The 20688-nt window shown below is 42.1% G+C and overlaps 2 protein-coding genes across 4 annotated transcripts in view; one reads left to right on the top strand and one right to left on the bottom strand.

The window, feature by feature from the left end:
* The window catches only part of TESK2 (testis associated actin remodelling kinase 2), a 176508-nt gene that overhangs the window by 98312 nt on the left and 57508 nt on the right, over positions 1–20688 (bottom strand). The window lies entirely within an intron of this gene.
* LOC128574584 (citrate synthase, mitochondrial-like) lies at positions 18528–19847 on the top strand. Its single transcript, XM_053575324.1, is given in 2 exon segments — positions 18528–19064; positions 19067–19847. Coding segments are annotated over 2 exon segments (978 nt in total). The 5' UTR covers positions 18528–18733; the 3' UTR covers positions 19714–19847.

The raw sequence follows: 20688 nt of genomic DNA on the forward strand, positions 1-20688 counted from the left end.
CCACCAGGCCTTCAGCCAAACCCAGTTTCTCACCTTTCCTAGAATATGCCATGATCTTACTCCTCTGTGATTCTGCACATTTTACACCTGCTTGATATACCCTTCCCGTTTGTCCTGCCTGAGAAGCTCATTCTTACCTTTCAGGAAAACTCAAAGGTGACCTCGTCTAGGAATCCCTTCAAACCAAGTTTTTACTGGTGTCTAATACTAAGGTATACTTTCACACACTTAGGCAACTATGTATTGAGCAAGTGCAGGCCCTTACAAAACGCTCTTTTAGCAGATAGTGTATTTGAAATTTACTTCCTTTTTTTTTTTTTTTTTTTGTAGAGACAGAGTCTCACTGTACCACCCTCAGGTAGAGTGCCGTGGTGTCACACAGCTCACAGCAACCTCTAACTCTTGGGCTTACGCGATTCTCTTGCCTCAGCCTCCCGAGCAGCTGGGACTACAGATGCCCGCCACAACGCCCGGCTATTTTTTTTTGTTGCAGTTTGGCCGGGGCTGGGTTTGAACCCGCCACCCTCGGCATATGGGGCCGGCGCCCTACTCACGGAGCCACAGGCGCCACCGTGAAATTTACTTCCTATCTTCCTCACCCTAGGCAAAGAATTCTTTGAGGGCAGGATTTTTTCTTTTTCCTTTTTTTTTTTTTTTTTTTTGAGATAGCCTCAAGTTGTCGCCCTGGGTACAGTGCTATGACATCACAGCTCACAGCAACCTCCAACTCCTCACCTCAAGCGATTCTCCTGCCTCTGCTTCCCAAGTAGCTGGGACTACAGGTGCCTGCCACAATGCCCAGCTAGTTTTTGGTTGCAGTTGTCATTGTTGTTTGGTGGGCCCGGGCTGGATTCGAACACGCCAGCTCAGGTGTATGTGGCTGGGGCCTTAGCCACTTGAGCCACAGGCACCAAGCCAGGACTTTTTCTTATTTATTTCTCTATCCCTGGTGCCTGCTCAATATCCTATACCTATTAAGCATTAATTAAATACCTGCTGAGTAAATAAATTGACATAGTAAATAATTACATTATTACATGCTAAAGTAGGGGTATCAGCAAACTGCTATACGATCACAAAAGGGAAACAACTAACCCTCTCACTCGTCTCATCGCAAAATTAAACACTCTAGAATCAGCTTTTTGGAATCATCTTTTACCATGTTCATATATGTCATTTACATAAATGCTTCTGTATACTGAGTGAATCCAAAATGTACATGTAACTTATGCTTTCAGTTTTTATTTTTCCAGATAATCAATAAAGTGAAAGATCACGAAAGATATTACTACACAGTGTGAACTAAAAAAAAAATCCTAATCACCTCCCAACTAAATGGACCCCCCAAGGCTTGGGGGATCCCAGAAAAACCTTAAAACTTAGTTTTCAGCCATGATGGGGTAGGAGGTGTAAAGAACAATTACAGATGTGCGTTTTCTCTCCATAAATATTCATTAACTCTTCTATACACAGTCTGCAAGCTACAAACATACAACTGACATGACTCTCATGTACCTGTTCCAACTTACATACAAATTCAACTTAAGAACAAATGTACAGAACCTGTCTCATTCATAATCTGGGGACCGCCTATAGCTTGTTAAATACAGATATTTAGCCATACCAATCCGTATAAAGTCCTGTTCCTACATGTTCCTGGTTTGTGGAACAGTTTTCTAGTCTGTCAGAATGGACACTGCAGCATAAATAAAGAAATAAAGCTCTCCCTTTTCCAAAGCATAAAGCTCGTGTCTGATGTTGCTGTTAACAGCAGCAATATGTAGACAGTAAAATGTGCTGTCTGATAAATTATCCCTTTGTGTCATCTAGTGCTGGACTTATCATTCAAGAGGCATTTGGAAAACTCTTTACTAATTAAGTTGACCACCCAAGAGACTGGAACAAATTGGTCAGCCTACTGAGGTGGTCAACATAAGGAACCTAGGCCTAGCATGTCCAGTCTATAAATAGCCCAGTTTTCCACATCAGCTCTGGAGCAAATGTTAAATGTACTGAATGCGGCCAAAAGTTAAATCACCACTGCTGTGTGAACCTTAGGTATACATGTGATACAAATGAGAAAGGAAAGGTCTTATAACAGACACATCAATTCACATACTCCAAAACATAGAACCTCCCCAAAAAAGTTCCCTCTTGAAAACCCCTATGCTTCAAAGGAGTTGCCAAACAAGATAAATGCAACAGGGAAAACAATAGGAAATTTAGCAAGAAGCAATAGGATATGCATCAAAGACCATTTCTAAGATGCAGAGCCTCAAGAAGCACTAGACTATTATCATCCTCTTCCTCCCAGGCTTTTCAATGCTAAAATCCTTAAAAAAGAGTAGTGGGAGGTAGGCAAGTAATTCTTTTTCTTTTTTAGTCTCTCTTTTGTAAATCCCTCCAATAGGTATGTTTCAAATGGTTGCTTGATAGATTTGGCAACTTTCTTGATCTTCAAGAACCTCTAACTGAACTGGAGACAACTAGCAACTTCCTTTCCTTCTGCTCCATACCAGCTCAGCTTTCCTTGACTGTTGTGGACATTTGAAACATTCTTGGCACCCAATAAGCATAGTGGCTAATGCCAGTAACTGTAGCACTTTGGAGGCCAAAGCAAGAAGATAACTTGAGGCCAGGAGTTTGAGACTAGCCTGGGCAATACAGACAAACCCCATCTCTATAAAAAATAAATAAATAAAAGTAAATTAAATAAAAATATTTTCTGATGGTTAATAATGCACTCAATTCTACAACAGTACTGCTTTTATCTCAGAGTAATTAAGTTGATACATAATGAGACCAGCCTGTGCCTAAAAACAGCTGGGAAGTTCAGCACCTGTAACTCAATGAGTAGGGCGCCAGCCACATACACCAAAGGTGACGGGTCTGAGCCCAGCCCAGGCCTGCTAAACAATAGTGACAACTGCAACCAAAAAAAAAAATGGTGGGGCATTGTTGCAGGTGCCTGTGGTCCCAGCTCCTTGGGAAGCTGAAGCATGAGAATCGTTTGAGCCCAAGAGTTTGAGGTTGCTGTGAGTTGTGATACCAGGGCACTCTCCCAGGGCAACAGCTTGAGACTCTGTCTCAAAAAAAAAAAAAAAAAAAGGAAAGAAAGAAAAATTGATACATAACTTTTGTATACATTTATAAGGTATATGTGATATTTTGTTATATGCATGGAATGTGTAATCATCAAGTCAGGGTATTTAAGTATCCATCACATTGAATATCATTTCTATGTGGTGTGAACATTTCAAGTCCTCCCTTCTAGCTATTTAGAAATATACACTTGCATTGTTATTAACTATAATCACCCTACTCTGCTAACATTAGAATTTATCCCTTCTACTTAATTGTATATTTGTACCCATTAACCAAACTCTCTTCATCCTACATACCCTTCCTAGCCTCTGGTAACTATCATTCTATTCACTACCTCCATGAGATCAATTATTTAGATCCCACATGAGTGAAAACATGTTCTATTTGTCTTCCTGTGTCTAGCTTATTTCACCTAACATAATGACCTTTAGTTTTATCCAAGTTGCTGAAAATGATAGTTATTTCATTCCTTTTAATGGCCAAATAGTATTGAATGGTGTATATATACTACATTTTCTTTATCCATTTATTTACTGATGGATGCTTGGGTTAATTCTGTATCTTTGTTATTGTGTTACTGCTGCAACAAACATAGAGGTGCAGGTGTCCCTTTGATATATTGATTTCCTTTCTGTTGGATAAATATGCAGTAATAGGATTGCTGGACTATGTGGTAGTTCTATTTTTAGTTTTTGATAAACTTCCATACTGTATTCCATAATAGCTATACTAACTTACATTCCCACCAACAGTGTATAGGAGTTCCCATTTCTCTGTATTCTCACCAGATCTGTTATTTGGAAGTTGGGGGTTGATGATAGAAATTCTAGCTAGGGCAGGATAATATCGCATGGTAGTTTTGATTTGCATTTCCCTGATGACAGTGATGTTGAACATTTTTTCATATACCTGTTGACCATTTGTATGTTTTCTTTTGAGAAATGCTTGTTTATATCTTTTGCTCACTTGTTAATGGGATTATTTGAAGGAAATTTAGTTCTTATTTTCCTGTGGGGTTGAGTTCCTTGTATATTCTGGATATTAGTCCCTTGATTCATGAATAGTTTACAAATGTCTTCTCCCATACAACAGATTGTCTCTTCAATCTATTGTTTTATTTGCTGTGCAGAAGCTTTTTAATTTAATACCATTTGTGTATTTTGTTGTTGTTGCTGCCTGTGTTTTCGAGGTCTTAGCCATAAAATCTTTGCCTAGACCAATGTCCTGAAGTGTTCCCTGTTTTCTTCTGGTAGTTTTTTCATGTTTGTTTTGAGAAAGAATCTCACTCTGTCACCCTGGGTAGAGTACTGTGGCATCCTAGCTCACAGCAACCTCAAACTCGTGGGCTTGAGTAATCCTCTTTCCTCAGCTTCTCAAGCAGCTGGGACTACACTACACTCAGCTAGTTTTTCTATTTTTAGTATAGACGAGTCTCACTCTTGCTCAAGCTGGTCTTAAACTCTTGAGCTCAAGCAATTCACCTGTCTCAGCCTCCCAGAGTACTAAGATTATAGTCGTGAGCCACAATACCTGCCCATCTAGTAGTTTTATCATTTCATCTTACATTTAAGTCTTCAATCCATCTTGAATTGATTTTTGTATGTGGTGAGAGACAGGGGTCTAGTTTCAATCTACATATGGATATTGTTTCCCCAGCACCATTTATTAAAGAGGGTGTGCTTTCCTCCAATGTGTGTTCTTGGTGCCTTTGTCAAAAATCTGGTCGCTGTAAATATGTGCATTTATTCCTGAGCTCCCTATTCTGTGTGTATGTTTTTTTTGTTTTTTTTTTTTGAGACAGAGTCTCAAGCTGTCGCCTTGGGTAGAGTGCTGTGGCATCACGGCTCACAGCAACCTCCAATTCTCGGGCTTAAGCAATTCTCTTGCCTCAGCCTCCCAAGTAGCTGGGACTACAGGTACCTGCCACAACACCCATCTATTTTTTGGTTGCAGTTGTCATTGTTGTTCAGGAGACCTGGGCCAGGTTCAAACCCACCACCCCAGGTGTATGTGGCCAGCACCCTTGCTGACTGAGCTACAGGTGCCACCTTTCTTTTTTTTTGAGATCAAGTCTCATTATGTCACCCTCAGTGGGACATCACAGCTCACAGCAACCTCAAACTCTTGAGCCCAAGTGATTCTCTTGCCTCAGCCTCCCTTGTAGCTGGGACTACAGGCTCCTACCACATTGCCCGGCTATTTTTTTTGTTTTTGTTTTTAGCAGGCTCAGGCCGAGTTTGAACCCACCAGTCCCGGTGCATTGTGGCCGGTGCCCTAACCCCTGAGCTATGGGCACTGAGCCTATTCTCTGTCTTTTGGTTACCATGTTGTTTTGGTTACTATAGACTTGTGATATATTTTGAAGTCAGGTAGCATGATGACTACAGCTTTGTTCCTTTTGCTCAGGACTGCTTTGCTATTTGAGCTCTTTTTTGGTTCTATAGGAATTTTTAGGACTTTTTTCCTATTTTGGTGAAAAATAAGATTACTATCTTGATACATATTGCACTGAATCTGCAGATTGCTTTGGGTAATGTGGTCATTTTAACAATATTAATCCTTCCAATCCATGAGCATAGCATGTCTTTCCATTTATGTCCTCTTTAATTTTTTTTATCAGTGTTTTGTAGTTTTCCTTGTTTCCTTTCACCTCCTTGGTTAAATTTATTCCTAGGTTATATTTTGGGTTTGTTTGGGGTTTGAGGTATGTTTGTTTGTTGGGTTTTTTGTACCTACTGTATATGGGATTATCTTTTTGGTTTCTTTTTCAGCAAGTTCATTATTATATATAGAAACACTGATTTTTGTATGTTAATTTTGTATCCTGTAACAATTTATCAGATCTGAGAGATCTTGGTAGAATCTTTAGGTTTTTCTAGACATAAGATCATGTCATCTGCAAGGGATAACATGGCTTCTTCTTTTCCAATTTGGATGCCTTTTATTCCTTTCTCTTGCCTGACTACTGCAGCTAGGATTTCCAGTATTATGTTGAATAGGAGTGATGTAAGTAGGAATCCTTGTCTTGTACCAGTTTCTTAAAGGAAAGGCTTTCAACTTTTCTCCATTCAGTATGATGTTGGCTGTGGGTCTGTCATATATGGCATTTATTATGTTGAAGTATGTTCCTTCTAGGCCTAGTTTGCTAAGAGTTATCTTGAAGGGATGTTGCATTTTATGGAATGCTTTTTTTTTTTTTTGTAGAGACAGAGTCTCACTTTATGGCCCTTGGTAGAGTGCCGTGGCATCACACAGCTCACAGCAACCTCCAGCTCCTGGGCTTAAGCGATTCTCTTGCCTCAGCCTCCCGAGTAGCTGGGACTACAGGCGCTCGCCACAGCACCTGGCTATTTTTTTGTTGCAGTTTGGCCGGGGCTGGGTTTGAACCCGCCACCCTCGGCATATGGGGCCGGCGCCCTACTCACTGAGCCACAGGCGCCGCCCTTATGGAATGCTTTTTCTGTCTACTGACTTAACCCTATTCTTGATTCTGAAGATTACCTTAACTCAGACTACCTGAAGCCATTCAATTCTGAAATGGCTGGTTTGATGAGAAGACAGATAGGCAAGCAGACACACTTGTGTTGCTTATGGGTATTTTAGGGATTAAGGACGGTTCTGAATACTGACAGAATGACTTTGTTCAACTACTTTGTCCCCAAATAGTCTTAGTATATATTGAAATCTCATTCAGAGCAAATACCCTGAACACTGGTATATCACAAATGCCTAATAGGATTTCTCCCACCCTTTACCTCCAGGTAGAACATCTACTACCTCATATCATCCTTACTGTCCAGTTTTCAGCCATCTTATAAAAGCTGCTTTAGGGGCCAGGTGCTGTGGCTCATGTCTGTAATCCCAGCATTCTGGGAGACTGAGGCAAGCAGATCACCTGAGCTCATGAGTTTGAGACTAGTCTCAGCTAGAGTGAGACCTCATCTCTAAAAATAGCCATGCGTTGTGGCAGGCGCCTGTAGTCCCAGCTACTTGGGAGGCTGAAGCAAGAGAATCGCTTAAGCCCAAGAGTTTGAGGTTGCTGTGAGCTATGATGTCACAACACTCTACTGAGTGCAACAAAATGACACTCTGTCTCAAAAAATAAATAAATAAATAAAAGCTGCTTTATATACCTCCAAGACTACAGAATTTAACTCTTTTTCTAACACAGTGGTTATTAAAACATACAAGCATTGCATCTTATCCGAACAGTATCACACAGTGTTGATGAAAACTCTCTTTATAGTAAAGTCTTAGAGAGGCATACAGAGAAGCACAAACACAGCTACAAAATAAGATATGGACAATTTGAGAAAAAGCCTTGAGTATTGGGTGGCGCCTGTGGCTCAGTCGGTAAGGCGCCAGCCCCATATACCGAGGGTGGCGGGTTCAAACCCGGCCCCGGCCAAATTGCAACCAAAAAATAGCCGGGCGTTGTGGCAGACGCCTGTAGTCCCAGCTACTTGGGAGGCAAGAGAATCACCAAAGCCTAGGAGTTGGAGGTTGCTGTGAGCTGTGCGATACCACGGCACTCTACCGAGGGCCATAAAGTGAGACTCTACCTCTACAAAACAAAAAAAAAAAAAGAAAGAAAAAGCCTTGAGTATTTTAGATAACAGGCTGCAACAATGATGACATTTAAAAAGGAAAATCTCCACTCTCTAAAAAATTTCACAAGTTTCAGTTTGGAAGGTTAAAAAAATTATGGGTCAGTTTTTGGTGCAATTGGGATATTGAGGCCATTACAGAAGCATTAGTATTTTTATACCTAGTATCTAAGTTCTCAAAGTGACCCAGCAGAGATTATAAAACCTTTACGTAGGCTCAGCACCCATAGCACAGTGGTTACGGTGCCAGCCACATGCACTGAGGCTGGTAGGTTTGAACCTGGCCAGAGCCAGCTAAACAACATTGACAACTGCAACCAAAAAATAGCCAGGCGTTGTGGCAGACGCCTGTAGTCCCAGCTACTTGGGAGGCAGAGGCAAGAGAATCCCTTAAGCTCAAGAATTTGAGGTTGCTGTGAGCTATAACACCACAGCACTCTACTAAGGGCAACATAGTAAAACTCTGTCTCAAAAAAAAAAACCTTTACCTATCTAAGCCCCAAAACAAAACGAAAAATTGGGTATGCACTAAATAATAAATGTATAATCATGAATGTGAATAAATCGATTTTTCAGTACCAAGCAGATGGCAGGTATCTAGCTCTTTTAGTTTAAAAGCTTAGTGTTTCTTATAACTGGGCATGTCTATAAACAATTAGAAAAATGTACTGCAGTGGAGCAGAGGGAAAGGGAGTGGGAACAACAAGCTCTAATTATACCTACTATACAAATTGAATGAAGTTGAACTTTATAAGGGAGTCAACATACAGTACAACCTCCATACTTGACCATCTCCATACACTGACCACCTCCTTAAGTTTACTTAATTTTCATGGACCAGACATGTACCACATGTACATATCAGTATAGTAAGCCTAGTTCCTTAAGTTGACCACCTCTGTGCACTGACCAGTTTGTAATAGTCCTTTGGGTAGGTCTACTTACAGAGGTTTACTTATATCATATTCCTCAACTAGTCACATAAATATAGAAAATTAATAAAACAGAGTATTTCTTTCTTTTTTTTTTTTGTAGAGACAGAGTCTCACTTTATGGCCCTCGGTAGAGTGCCATGGCATCACACAGCTCACAGCAACCTCCAACTCCTGGGCTTAAGTGATTCTCCTGCCTCAGCCTCCCAAGCAGCTGGGACTACAGGCGCCCGCCACAATGCCTAGCTATTTTTTGGTTGCAGTTCAGCCAGGGCCGGGTCTGAACCCGCCACCCTCGGCATATGGGGCCGGCGCCCCACTGACTGAGCCACAGGCACCGCCCAAAACAGAGTATTTCTAGTAATGAGCCACTCCAGGAGCTGGGCTCAGTACTGAATTTTAAATGTTTTGATGATGCCTTGATCAAGAGGTTGGACTTCTGAGATCGTGTTTGTGAGATGATTAACTTGCAGGTGGCCAGGTCTATTGTCAGTAGAATAGACCATTTCTTCTTATTCATTTCTCAGTCAATACCCCTTTTACTCATTCCCTCAAAAAAGGCCCAGTCATCCACATGCATTTGTTTGGGGAGGGCTTCAGGCTTCAGGTTCTTGAATGTGTGTGGCTTTGCTGATTCACCAATCATTAAGGACTCTCATTTCTCTCCAGTTGAGCTAGTGCAAAGTAGAACTGTGAAACATTCTTTGGAAAATTTTGTGCTCTTACATTTGTCACCCTTCATGACAGGGTTCCTGTTAGCCATTACCTTGAAAAAGAGTCCACAGCCAGGCATGGTGGCTCACACCTGTAATCCCAGCACATGGGAGGCCGAGACAGGTGGATTGCCTGAGCTCACAGGTTCAAGACCAGCCTGAGCCAGAGCAAGATTTCGTCTCTTAAAAATACCTGGGTGTTGTGGCAGGCACCTGTAGTCCCAGCTACTTGGGAGGTTGAGGCAAGAGAATCACTTAAGCCCAGGAGTTTGAGGTTGCTGTAAGCTATGACACTATGGCCCTCTAGTAAGGGCAACAAGTGAGACTCTGTCTCAAAAAAAAAAAAAAGATGCTAATATCTTTGAGGACTTCAGTGATGTCTGGAATCTTTTTGATGAATTAACTCTTTCACAACTTCTACTGAAATTTCATTGGATTCACCATACAAGACTTTCTGGGAGGATCTCGTGTCGCAGTTTAAATTTTTTGAGCCAACACTTGATGCTTGGAAATCTGCCACCCCAAATTCCTGTGCTAAGTTTTTAGCTATTTCTTGGACCATCAGCCAAGAGAGTCAGGTATTAACTGTCCTTATTTGTTTGAAGCAGCTACTTTGTCTTCATTGACTTCATCAAGGGAAATTTTCCTCCTTTTCCAGTGTTAAGTTCCTACTTTCCTTACTATACTAAATACTCATGTTTATGTTTTTGAATGTTGCTAACTGTGGTCTTGCTAACAACCAAATAATCCAAGCCATCTTTCTTTGGCTGCTGCTTTCCAGAAAATGTGGAAGGTTAACCTTTTCCTTCAATGCCAGCTCACTGAGTTCTTTTCTTTGAGCCATCATGTCTTCAATTAACTGTAAAATTTTTCAATAATTATAGGATGAACCTACAATTCAAACCATTCCTTCATGTTGAAAAAATATTCCACAACACATGATAAACAATAGGACATTAGGCCTAATCCAACACATGGCAATAAGAAAACTTATGCTAAAGAAAAAATAATACAGCTAAGGGACACACACAAGAAAATCCACACCTTCTACCCCTTGGTGTAGACTGGACTCAACTGGTTCAGTTATAGAGCAGCGGTTCTCAACCTGTAGATCGCGACCCCTTTTTAAAAATGAAAATACATTGCAACATTAGGAAGATTGAGAACCACTATTATAGAGGATAATTTTTTTTTTTTTTTTTGAGTTAGAGTCTACTATGTTGCCCTCAGTAGAGTGCCGTGGCATCACATCTCACAGCAACCTCAAACTCTTGGGCTTAAGCGATTCTCTTGCCTCAGCCTCCCAAGTAGATGGGACTACAAGTGCCCATCACAATGCCTGGCTATTTTGTTGCAGTTGTTTAGCTGACCCGTGCCAGGTTCGAACCCATCACCCCCAGTGTACGCGGCTGTCACTATAACCACTGTGCTATGGGCGCCAAGCCTATAGAGGATAAATTAATATTGTGTTTTACAGTCCAAGTGGTCTATATAAACAGGTCAGTCTTGGCTAGGTGTGGTGGCTTCATGTAATCCTAGCACTCTGGGAGGCCCAGAAGGTGGACTGCTTGAGCTCAGATGCTCAAGTCCAGCCTGAGTAAGAGTGAGACCCCATCTACTAAAAAATAGAACAAAAGAAAACTAGCCATGTGTCATGGCAGGCACTTGTAGTCCCAGCTACTCGGGAGGCTGGGGCAAGAGGACTGCCTAAGACCAAAAGTTTGAGCTATGATGATGCCACAGTACTCTATCCAGGGCAACAGAGTAAGACTGTGTCTCAAAAAAACAAAACCAAAAATAATTTAAAAAGAGGTCAGTCTTCCATTGAGGCCATAATCTTCTATGAAAATTAGGCCAACTTAAAGAGATGGTCAATATAGGGAAGTGGTCACTATGGAGGTCCTACTGTATCTGGCAAGATATTAAACATCTTTGAACCTCAGTTTCCTCAATACACCAAGTATCTCTGAACCTCAGGTTCCTCATTTATAAAATGAAGTATAAAATACTCATAGGAGGCAGCACCTGTGGCTCACTCGGTAAGGCACTGACCCGATATACCGAGGGTGGCGGGTTCAAACCCAGCCCCGCTGAATTGCAACCAAAAAAATAGCCGGGCATTGTGGCGGGCGCCTGTAGTCCCAGCTACTCGGGAGACTGAGGCAAGAGAATCACTTAAGCCCAGGAGTTGGAGGTTGCTGTGAGCTGTGTGATGCCACGGCACTCTACCCAGGGCCATAAAGTAAGACTCTGTCTCTACAAAAAAAAAAAAAAATACTCATAGGATTCTTATAGATATTAAATAAGATGCATGTTCTTAGTATAGTACCTAGGACAAAGTAAGAGCTCCATAGATAATAGCTGCCTATATAATATAGTATCTAGTCCTTAAATAGGGTGAATTATATATACATAGTATTCTAAGTGCTTTACGTAGAGCATATTATATCTTTCTCAACAAATCTCATAAGGTAGGTACTACCACAATCCCCATTTTATAGATGAGGAAATATAACTGCATCAGAACAATCTGGTTCAACTTTTCTAATTGTTTTTTTCTTGTGTGTGTGTATGTGTGTAAAGAGGGGGTCTCTCTACATTGCCCAGGCTGGTCCTGAACTCTTAACCTGAAGCAATCCTCTCACCCAGGCCTTCTAATGTGCTGGGACTATAGGCATGAGCCACTATGCCCAGCCTGGTTCAACTTTCATGTAACAAAGTTGTGAACTGTGTTTCAGCTGCCTACTAATAAACCTTTCTCATTGCAAAAACCTGGTGCTTATGTGTTTGGCTTTCTGCTATATTCAGACAAATGAACCCAGTTCATTTCAGTTACAGAAATGAAGGCACAAAAGTCATGTAACTTGTACAAAATTGCAGTTTATAAATTGCAGAGCCAAGACTCAAGTCCAGCTGGGTACAATGGCATGTACTTTTACAGCCCCAGCTACTGGGGAAGCTGAGGTGGGACAATCACTTGAGCCCAAGAGTTGAAGACCAGCCTGAGCAACGTAGCGAGATTCTGTCTTTTAAAAATAAATGAAATAGGGCAGTGCCTGTGGCTCAAAGGAGTAGGGCACCAGCCCCATATGCCGGAGGTTGCCGGTTCAAACCCAGCCCTGGCCAAAAACTGCAAAAAATAAATAAATAAATAAATAAATAAATGAAATAGGCTAGACATAGTGGCTAATGGCTGTAATCCTAGCATTCTGGGAGTCCAAGGCAGGTGGATTGCCCTGAGCTCAGGGGTTTTAGACTAGCCTGAGCTAGAGTGAGACTCTGTCTCTACAAAAGAAAGCCAGGTGTTGTGACGGGTATCTGTAGTCCCAGCTACTTGGGAGGCTGAGGCAAGAAACTTGCTTAAGCCCAGGAGTTGGAGATTGCTCTGAGCTATGATGCTACCACACTGTACTGAGAACCACAAAGTGAGACTCTGTCTCAATAAATAGATAAATAAAAATAAAAAAGATTCAAATATCCTCATTAGTATAGTGGGGAATTAAAAAAAAAAAAGATAAAAAGATTCAAACAGAGAAAATCTACGTCCAGAGTCTCTGCTATGTTGTGTCTCAATGGATTCTTATGCTAGATACATTAACACATTTTTTTTTCCTCATACAACAGATATTTGGTGAATATTCTCCATGTGGCAGAGTCCATGGTAAAGACTGAAAATAGAGATGAAACACACAGGGAGTTTTGGTCTAACAGAGAAAAGCAAACAGGTAAAAATATACCATAATATCATTGCTCTAATAAAAGTCTATATAAAATATGTACAAAGGAGGCAGAAAGGCGGTAATGATCAATCAAGCCATGAAAATATGATAATGGTAAGAAAATAAGGCATCTGATTTCACATAATCATCAAAAATAAAATCACATCTGGGCATAGTAGCTCATCCCTGTAACCCCAGCACTCTGGGAAGCCAAGACAGGAAGAGTGCTTAATGTCAGGAGTTTAAGAAAGAAACTCTGCCTCTTTTTAAAATAAATAAATAAAATGTCAGGAGTTTGAGACCAGCCTGAGCAAGAGAGAGATCCTGCATCTTTTTTAAATAAATAAAATAAAATAAAATCACATCTAAAAAATAGTGGGCTAATTTGAACTGCCATGTAAAACTGAAAGACAGCAAAAATAAAAAAAGTACTAGGCACCATACAAACAAAGCTATGTATTTCATTTGATCCTTGTAACACTATAAAGTAGGCACTATTTTTTTTTGCAGTTTTTGGCTGGGGCTGGGTTTGAACCCACCACCTCCAGCATATGGGGCCAGTGCCCTACTCTGTTGAGCTACAGGCGCCACCCTAAAGTAGGCACTATTAAAAAGTATAGCAAAAGAACACAAATTTGTGATCTTAGGTTCATAGTTCTTCATCAAGTCTCTCCCTTTCACTCGATCACTAACACACAGATACACACATGCACACTGGTTCCCATCTCTACTGCTCCTCCTAGTCATGCTCCTTTGCCAGCTCTTCCTTCCCTATTTACCCTTAAATCTTGTAGTTCCTCAATGTTTGGTCCCACGCCCACTTCTGTATTTGATATATTTGCAGTCTCTAAATAACCTCATTTATACCCATGGCTTCAATTACTCTGGTTTTTATTTTTATTTTTAGAGACAAAGATCTCACTATGTTGTCCAGGCTGGTCTTAAACTCCTGTTCTCAAGTGATACTCCTGCCTCCTGAATAGGTGGGATTATAGGCAGAAACAACTGCTCCCAGCTCAGTTACTCTATCTTAAGGGTCTTAAATTGACATTTCCTTTTTTTTTTTGCAGTTTTTCTTTTTTTTTTGGCTGGGGCTGAGTTTGAACCCGCCACCTCCGGCATATGGGGCCTGGCTCCCTACTCCTTTGAGCCACAGGCGCCACTCTTAAATTTACATTTCTAAGCTAGATCTGTCAGAATCTGACTCCAGAATTGTATCAGAAACTATTCATTAATCATTTCCATATGTAGATCCCATAACTACCTCACACTTAAGTCTAAAGCTGAAATTATCAAATATGCTCCAGTTGCACAAACTTTAAATCATCTTTGATTCCTCTTTCCCTTCAATATCACATCCAACCACTCATCAAATGGTACAGATAGAACCCTCTCTCAATTTTTTTTTTTTTTTTTTTTTGAGACAGAGTCTCACTATGTCACCCTCGGTAGAGCACTGTGGTGTCACAGGTCACAGCAACCTCAAATTCTTAGGCTTAAGAGACTCTCTTGGCTCACCCTCCCAAGTAGCTGGGACTACAGGCGTCTGCCACAACCCCCAGCTATTTTTCAGTCGGTTGTCATTATTTAACTCGCCCGGGCTCAGTGTATGTGGCTGGTTCTGTAACCACTGTGCACAGGTGCCACACACCCCCCCTCAATTTTTATAAGCATAAATTAAAAAATATGTTTACTATTCCAAATCATTTTTCTTTTATTTTGTTGAGGGTTTTTTTGAGACAGAGTCGCGCTTGGTAGAGTGCCCTGAGCTCATGGCAACCTCAAACTCTTGGGCTCAAGAGATCCTCTTGCCTCAACCTCCTGAGTAGCTGGACTGCAAGCACCTGCTGCAATGCCTGGCTATTTTTAGAGCCAGGGTCTTGCTCTTGCTCAGGGTAGACTCAAACTCCTGAACTCAAGCAATCCATCCTCCCTGGCTTCCCAGAGTGCTAGGATTACAAGCATGAACCACCACACCTAGCCAATATTTCAAATCATTTCATTCTTTCCTATCCCCATTGCCAACCCCCCCCCCACTTTTGATATACAAATCATATCACATCTTTCATCTGGACCATTGTGCATCTATTCTTACCCTCTCCAGTTCATTTGATGTCTTGCAATCAGAGTAATCTTTTTTTTGAGACAGTCTCAAGCTATCTCCCTTGGTAGACTGCCATGGCATCATAGCTCATAGCAACCTCAAACTCTTGGACTTAAGCAATTCTCTTGTCTCAGCCTCCTAAGTAGCTGGGACTACAGGCACTTGCCACAACACCCAGCTATTTTGTTGTTGTTGTTGCAGTTGTCATTATTGTTTAGCAGGCCTGGGTCAGGTTCAAACCCGCCAGCCTTGGTGTATGTGGTCAGCACCCTACCCACTGAGCTATGAGTGCTGCCCCACAATAACTTTTTTATAAAGCATATCAGAACACATTACCCCCTACTTAAAAGTAAATTTTATAAGATAAAATGCTAAATCCGTATCCCTGAGGACCTCTATAGACGATGAGGTCCTCAACAAGCCTATGCTTACCTCTGCAACATCATTTCATCTATTACAAATCTGCCTCTGACCATCTGCCCTGCCATTCTGGACTTCCTTCCTCAGTTGCATCTCAGACTTCACTCATTCAGGCTTATGAATAGACTTCTGGAATGGAATGCTTTTTTTTTTTTTTGAGACAGAGTCTCACTATGTCACCCTCAGTATGTGCTGTGGTATCACAGCTCACAGCAAACTCAAACTCTTGGGCTTAAGAGATTCTCTTGCCTCAGCCTCCCAAGTAACTGGGACTACAGGTGCCTGCCACAATGCCTGGCTATTTTCTGTTGCAGTTGTCATTGTTGTTTAGTGGGCCCGGGCCGGGTTCGAACCCGCCAGCCTCGGTGTATGTGGCTGGTGCCCTAACCACTGACTGTGCTACAGGCGCCGAGCCAGGAGTGGAATACTTATCTCTAACACACTCCTTTCACCTGGCTAATTCCTATTCACCCATCAAGTTTGAATTTAAAATTCCCTTTCTCAGAAGACCATTCTCCTTCCCCAAATTACATTATGGTCTTTTTGTACTCCTCTGTAATCTCTGTTAGAGACAGACCCTCGTTAACTTGAATATCCCCACCCTCTGATGTTTCTGCTTTTATTTTATTTTTTTTTTTTTTTTTTGTAGAGACAGAGTCTCACTTTATGGCCCTCGGTAGAGTGCCGTGGCCTCACACAGCTCACAGCAACCTCCAACTCCTGGGCTTAAGCGATTCTCTTGCCTCAGCCTCCCAAGTAGCTGGGACTACAGGCGCCTGCCACAACACCCGGCTATTTTTTGGTTGCAGTTTGGCCGGGGCCGGGTTTGAACCCGCCACCCTCGGTATATGGGGCCGGCGCCTTACCGACTGAGCCACAGGCGCCACCCTGTTTCTGCTTTTATATGATCCCTTCCCCTTAAGCACAAGCAGGATCTGTGACTTGCCTCTAACAAATACAATATGATATAAGTGACATTAACCTTAGTTAAAAATATTTTTAAAAATTAAAAAAATATATATATATTTTTAAAAATTAACTGCAGGCCAAGCACAGTGCCTCACACCTCTAATTCTAGCACTCTGGGAGACCAAGGTAGTTAGATTACTTGAACTCAGGAGTTCAAGACCAGCCTGAGCAAGAGTGAGACCTCATCTCTACTAAAAATAAAAAAACTAGCCAAGCATTGTGGTGCACACCTGTAGTCCAAGCTACTTGGAAGGCTGAGGCAAGAGAAGCCCTTGAGCCCAGGAGTTTGAGGTTGCCATGAGCTATGATACCACAGCACTCTACCCAAGGCAATGGAGTACTGCCTCAAAAAAAAAAGAAAATTAACTGCAACTTAAATGTAATGATGTTACATAAGATTGTAACGGGTCTTGCTAGGAGACACTCTCATTTGCTAGCTTTGAGGAATAAGCAGCCACATTGTGTGCTGTCATATGGAAATGCCATATGACAACAAACTAAAGGCAGCATCCAGCAAGAACCTGAGGCCCTCAATTCAGCAGACAGCAAGGAACTGAATGCTTCCAACAACCATAATAATCACATGAGCTTAGTAGCAGATCCTTCCCCAGTTGAGCTGCAGATAAGATGCAGCCCTAGGCTTGGTGCCCATAGCACAGGGGTTATGGCACCAGCCACATACACCCAGACTGGTGGGTTTGAGCCCAGCCCAGGCCAGCTAAACATCAATGACAAATGCAACAAAAAAATAGCTGGGCATTGTGGCAGGCACCTGTAGTCCCAGCTACTTGGGAGGCTAAGGCAAGAAAATCACTTGAGCCCAAGAGTTTGAGGTTGCTGTGAGCTGTGATGTCACAGCACTCTACTGAGGGCAACATAGTGAGACTCTGTCTCAAAAAAAAAAAAAAAAGAAAGAAAGAAAGAAAAAGATGCAGTTCTAGCTTATACACTGACTACAGCTTTGTGAAACCTTGAAGGGACCCTGTCAAGTCAGACTTAGACTCAAACTACAGAAACAGATATAATAGATGTGTGTTCTTTTAAAACCACTGCATTTGTGGTAATACTGTTATACAGCAACAGGTAACTAATATACTATGTTTCCCTTTGTGTTACACTCAATCTTTAGGTTACAAACTCCATGAGGGTGGGAATAAGATAATCACCACAGCATCTCACCACTTAGCACAATAACCCATAGAGGAACGACAACATAATAAAAGTAAATAAAACATGGTCCCTACTTTCATGAAGCTTAAAGCTAAGTATAAGGGCAGACTTTTTAAACAGAAAATTTCAAAAGAATATGGTAAACATACCATGGATTTCCTTGAAGATTCAGAATATGGGTACCTAAGTCAGATCACAAGGGCTGAGGGAAAGAAGAAGAAGAAATCTTCTCTCAAAAGCAATAAAGACAAAGAAGGCCTTTTTTTGGTAATCAAATCAATACTATGAGGACCACTCTCTCAGGGTTGATTTCATTACCAATAACATCTTTAGAATACAATCTGTTTCCAAAGCAACAACATATTTCGATACGGTAGGTTGAAAAATAAGCAACCATACCTTTGGTGATAAGACACTATTTTAGGGTTTTTGTTTTTGTTTTTTTGAGACAGAGTCTCGCTCTGTGCCCTGGGTAGAGTGCCATGGTGTCCTGGCTCACAGCAACCTCAAATTCTCAGGTTCAATAGATACTCTTGCCTCAGCCTCCTGAATAGGTGGGACTACAGGCGCCATGACAATGCTCAGAGACAGGGTCTCACCCTTGCTCAGGTTGGTCTTAAACTCCTGAGCTCAAGCAATCCACCTGCCTCAGCCTCCCAGAGTGCTAGGATTACATGTGTGCACCACCACACCCAGCTGACAAGACACATTTTAAGTACCTGGTTGACAAGAAAATCTGTGGTTTCAGCCCTGCGGGCAGTTCCTCTGGGCCATGTGCTGCGCTTCCTTTCCGGCGCCAGGGGTGAGCTGAACGCCGCCCGCCCCCTGCCTGCGGTCTCCGGCGGGTGAACAGGCCCGACCCTACAGTGACTCGGTGTGTCTCAGGCGGAAGGGGAGAGACGCATTACCCTGGAGAAAGGGGCCGAGCTGCCGGTAGAGAACAGATAATGCATCCTGTCTTGTTCTTGCTGCCCGGCATGCCAGTGCTTCCTCTATGAATTTGAAAGACATATTGGCTGACTTGATACCTAAAGAGCAGGCCAGAATTAAGACCTTCAAGCAGCAACATGGCAAGACTGTGGTGGGCCAAATTACTGTGGACATGATGTATGGTGGCATGAGAGGTATGAAAGGATTGGTATATGAAACATCAGTTCTTGATCCTGATGAGGGCATCCGTTTCCGAGGATTTAGTATCCCTGAATGCCAGAAACTGTTGCCCAAGGCTGAGGGTGGGGAAGAACCCTTGCCTGAGGGCTTATTTTGGCTGCTGGTAACGGGACAGATTCCAACAGAGGAGCAGGTATCTTGGCTCTCAAAAGAGTGGCAAAGAGGGCTGCTCTGCCTTCCCATGTGGTCACCATGCTGGACAACTTCCCCACCAATCTACACCCCATGTCTCAGCTCAGTGCAGCCATCACAGCCCTCAACAGTGAAAGTAACTTTGCCCGAGCATATGCAGAGGGTATCAACCGAACCAAATACTGGGAGGAAGTGCTTGTTTGGCTAACACAACTACAGAAGGAAGTTGGCAAAGATGTATCAGATGAGAAGTTAAGAGACTACATCTGGAACACACTCAACTCAGGACGGGTTGTTCCAGGCTATGGTCACGCAGTTCTAAGGAAGACTGATCCACGATATACCTGTCAGCGAGAGTTTGCTCTGAAACATCTGCCTAATGACCCCATGTTTAAGCTCGTTGCTCAACTCTACAAGATTGTGCCCAATGTCCTCTTAGAACAGGGCAAGGCCAAGAATCCTTGGCCTAATGTAGATGCTCACAGTGGGGTGCTACTTCAGTACTATGGCATGACGGAGATGAATTACTACACGGTCCTGTTCGGGGTGTCACGGGCACTGGGTGTACTAGCACAGCTCATCTGGAGCCGAGCCCTAGGCTTCCCTCTAGAGAGGCCCAAGTCCATGAGCACAGATGGTCTAATGAAGTTTGTGGACTCTAAGTCAGGGTAAAACAAGTTTGGGAGGAAACTGACTACCAGAAAGTGAGGAAGCTTAAAATATATATATGTATTTATACATATATTAAACACTTTTGTTTCAGGGGGCCTTTAAAGACTTAAGATTAAATTGTATCTGAGGTACCGAAAAAAAAAAAAAAAAGAAAATCTGTGGTTTCAAATTCAGTTAATTGTCTCAAGAAATGTTTGGGAATCAACTCTTGAGAGATTACCTACATAATCGATATTCACATTGATTAGATGATATGATTTACATATAGAAAATTCTAAAAAATCCACACAATATTACAATAAAATTTTTTTTAATTAAGACAAAGTCTCACTTTGTTCCCCTCTGTAGAGTGTCGTGGCATCATAGGTCACAGCAACCTCAAACTCTTGGGCTTAAGCAAAGCTCTTGCCTCACACTCCAAGTAGCTGGGACTATAAGAGCCCTCCACAACACCTGGCTATTTTTTTTTTTTTTGTTATTGTTGCTATTGTTTAGCAGGCCCAGGTCAGGTTCGAACCCACAGCCCCAGTGCTCATAGCCCAACCATTGAGCTATGGGCACGCAGCCTACAATAAATATTGTAATAAATACTATAATAACTATTACGATAAATAAAATAGTTCAGCAAGGTTATAGAATATAAGATCAATACATAAGCATCAACTGTATTTCTCTCTTTTTTTTTTTTTTTTTGTAGAGACAGAGTCTCACTTTATGGCCCTCGGTAGAGTGCCGTGGCATCACACAGCTCACAGCAACCTCTAGCTCCTGGGCTTAAGCAATTCTCTTGCCTCAGCCTCCCGAGTAGCTGAGACTACAGGCGCCCGCCACAACGCCCAGCTATTTTTTGGTTGCAGTTCAGGCGGGGCCGGGTTTGAACCCGCCACCCTCTGTATATAGGGCCGGCGCCTTACCGACTGAGCCACAGGCGCCGCCCAACTGTATTTCTCTATACTAGCAAAAAACAATCTGAAA

This window comes from Nycticebus coucang, chromosome 22, assembly GCF_027406575.1.
Source record: "Nycticebus coucang isolate mNycCou1 chromosome 22, mNycCou1.pri, whole genome shotgun sequence".
Classification (NCBI taxonomy): domain Eukaryota; kingdom Metazoa; phylum Chordata; class Mammalia; order Primates; family Lorisidae; genus Nycticebus; species Nycticebus coucang.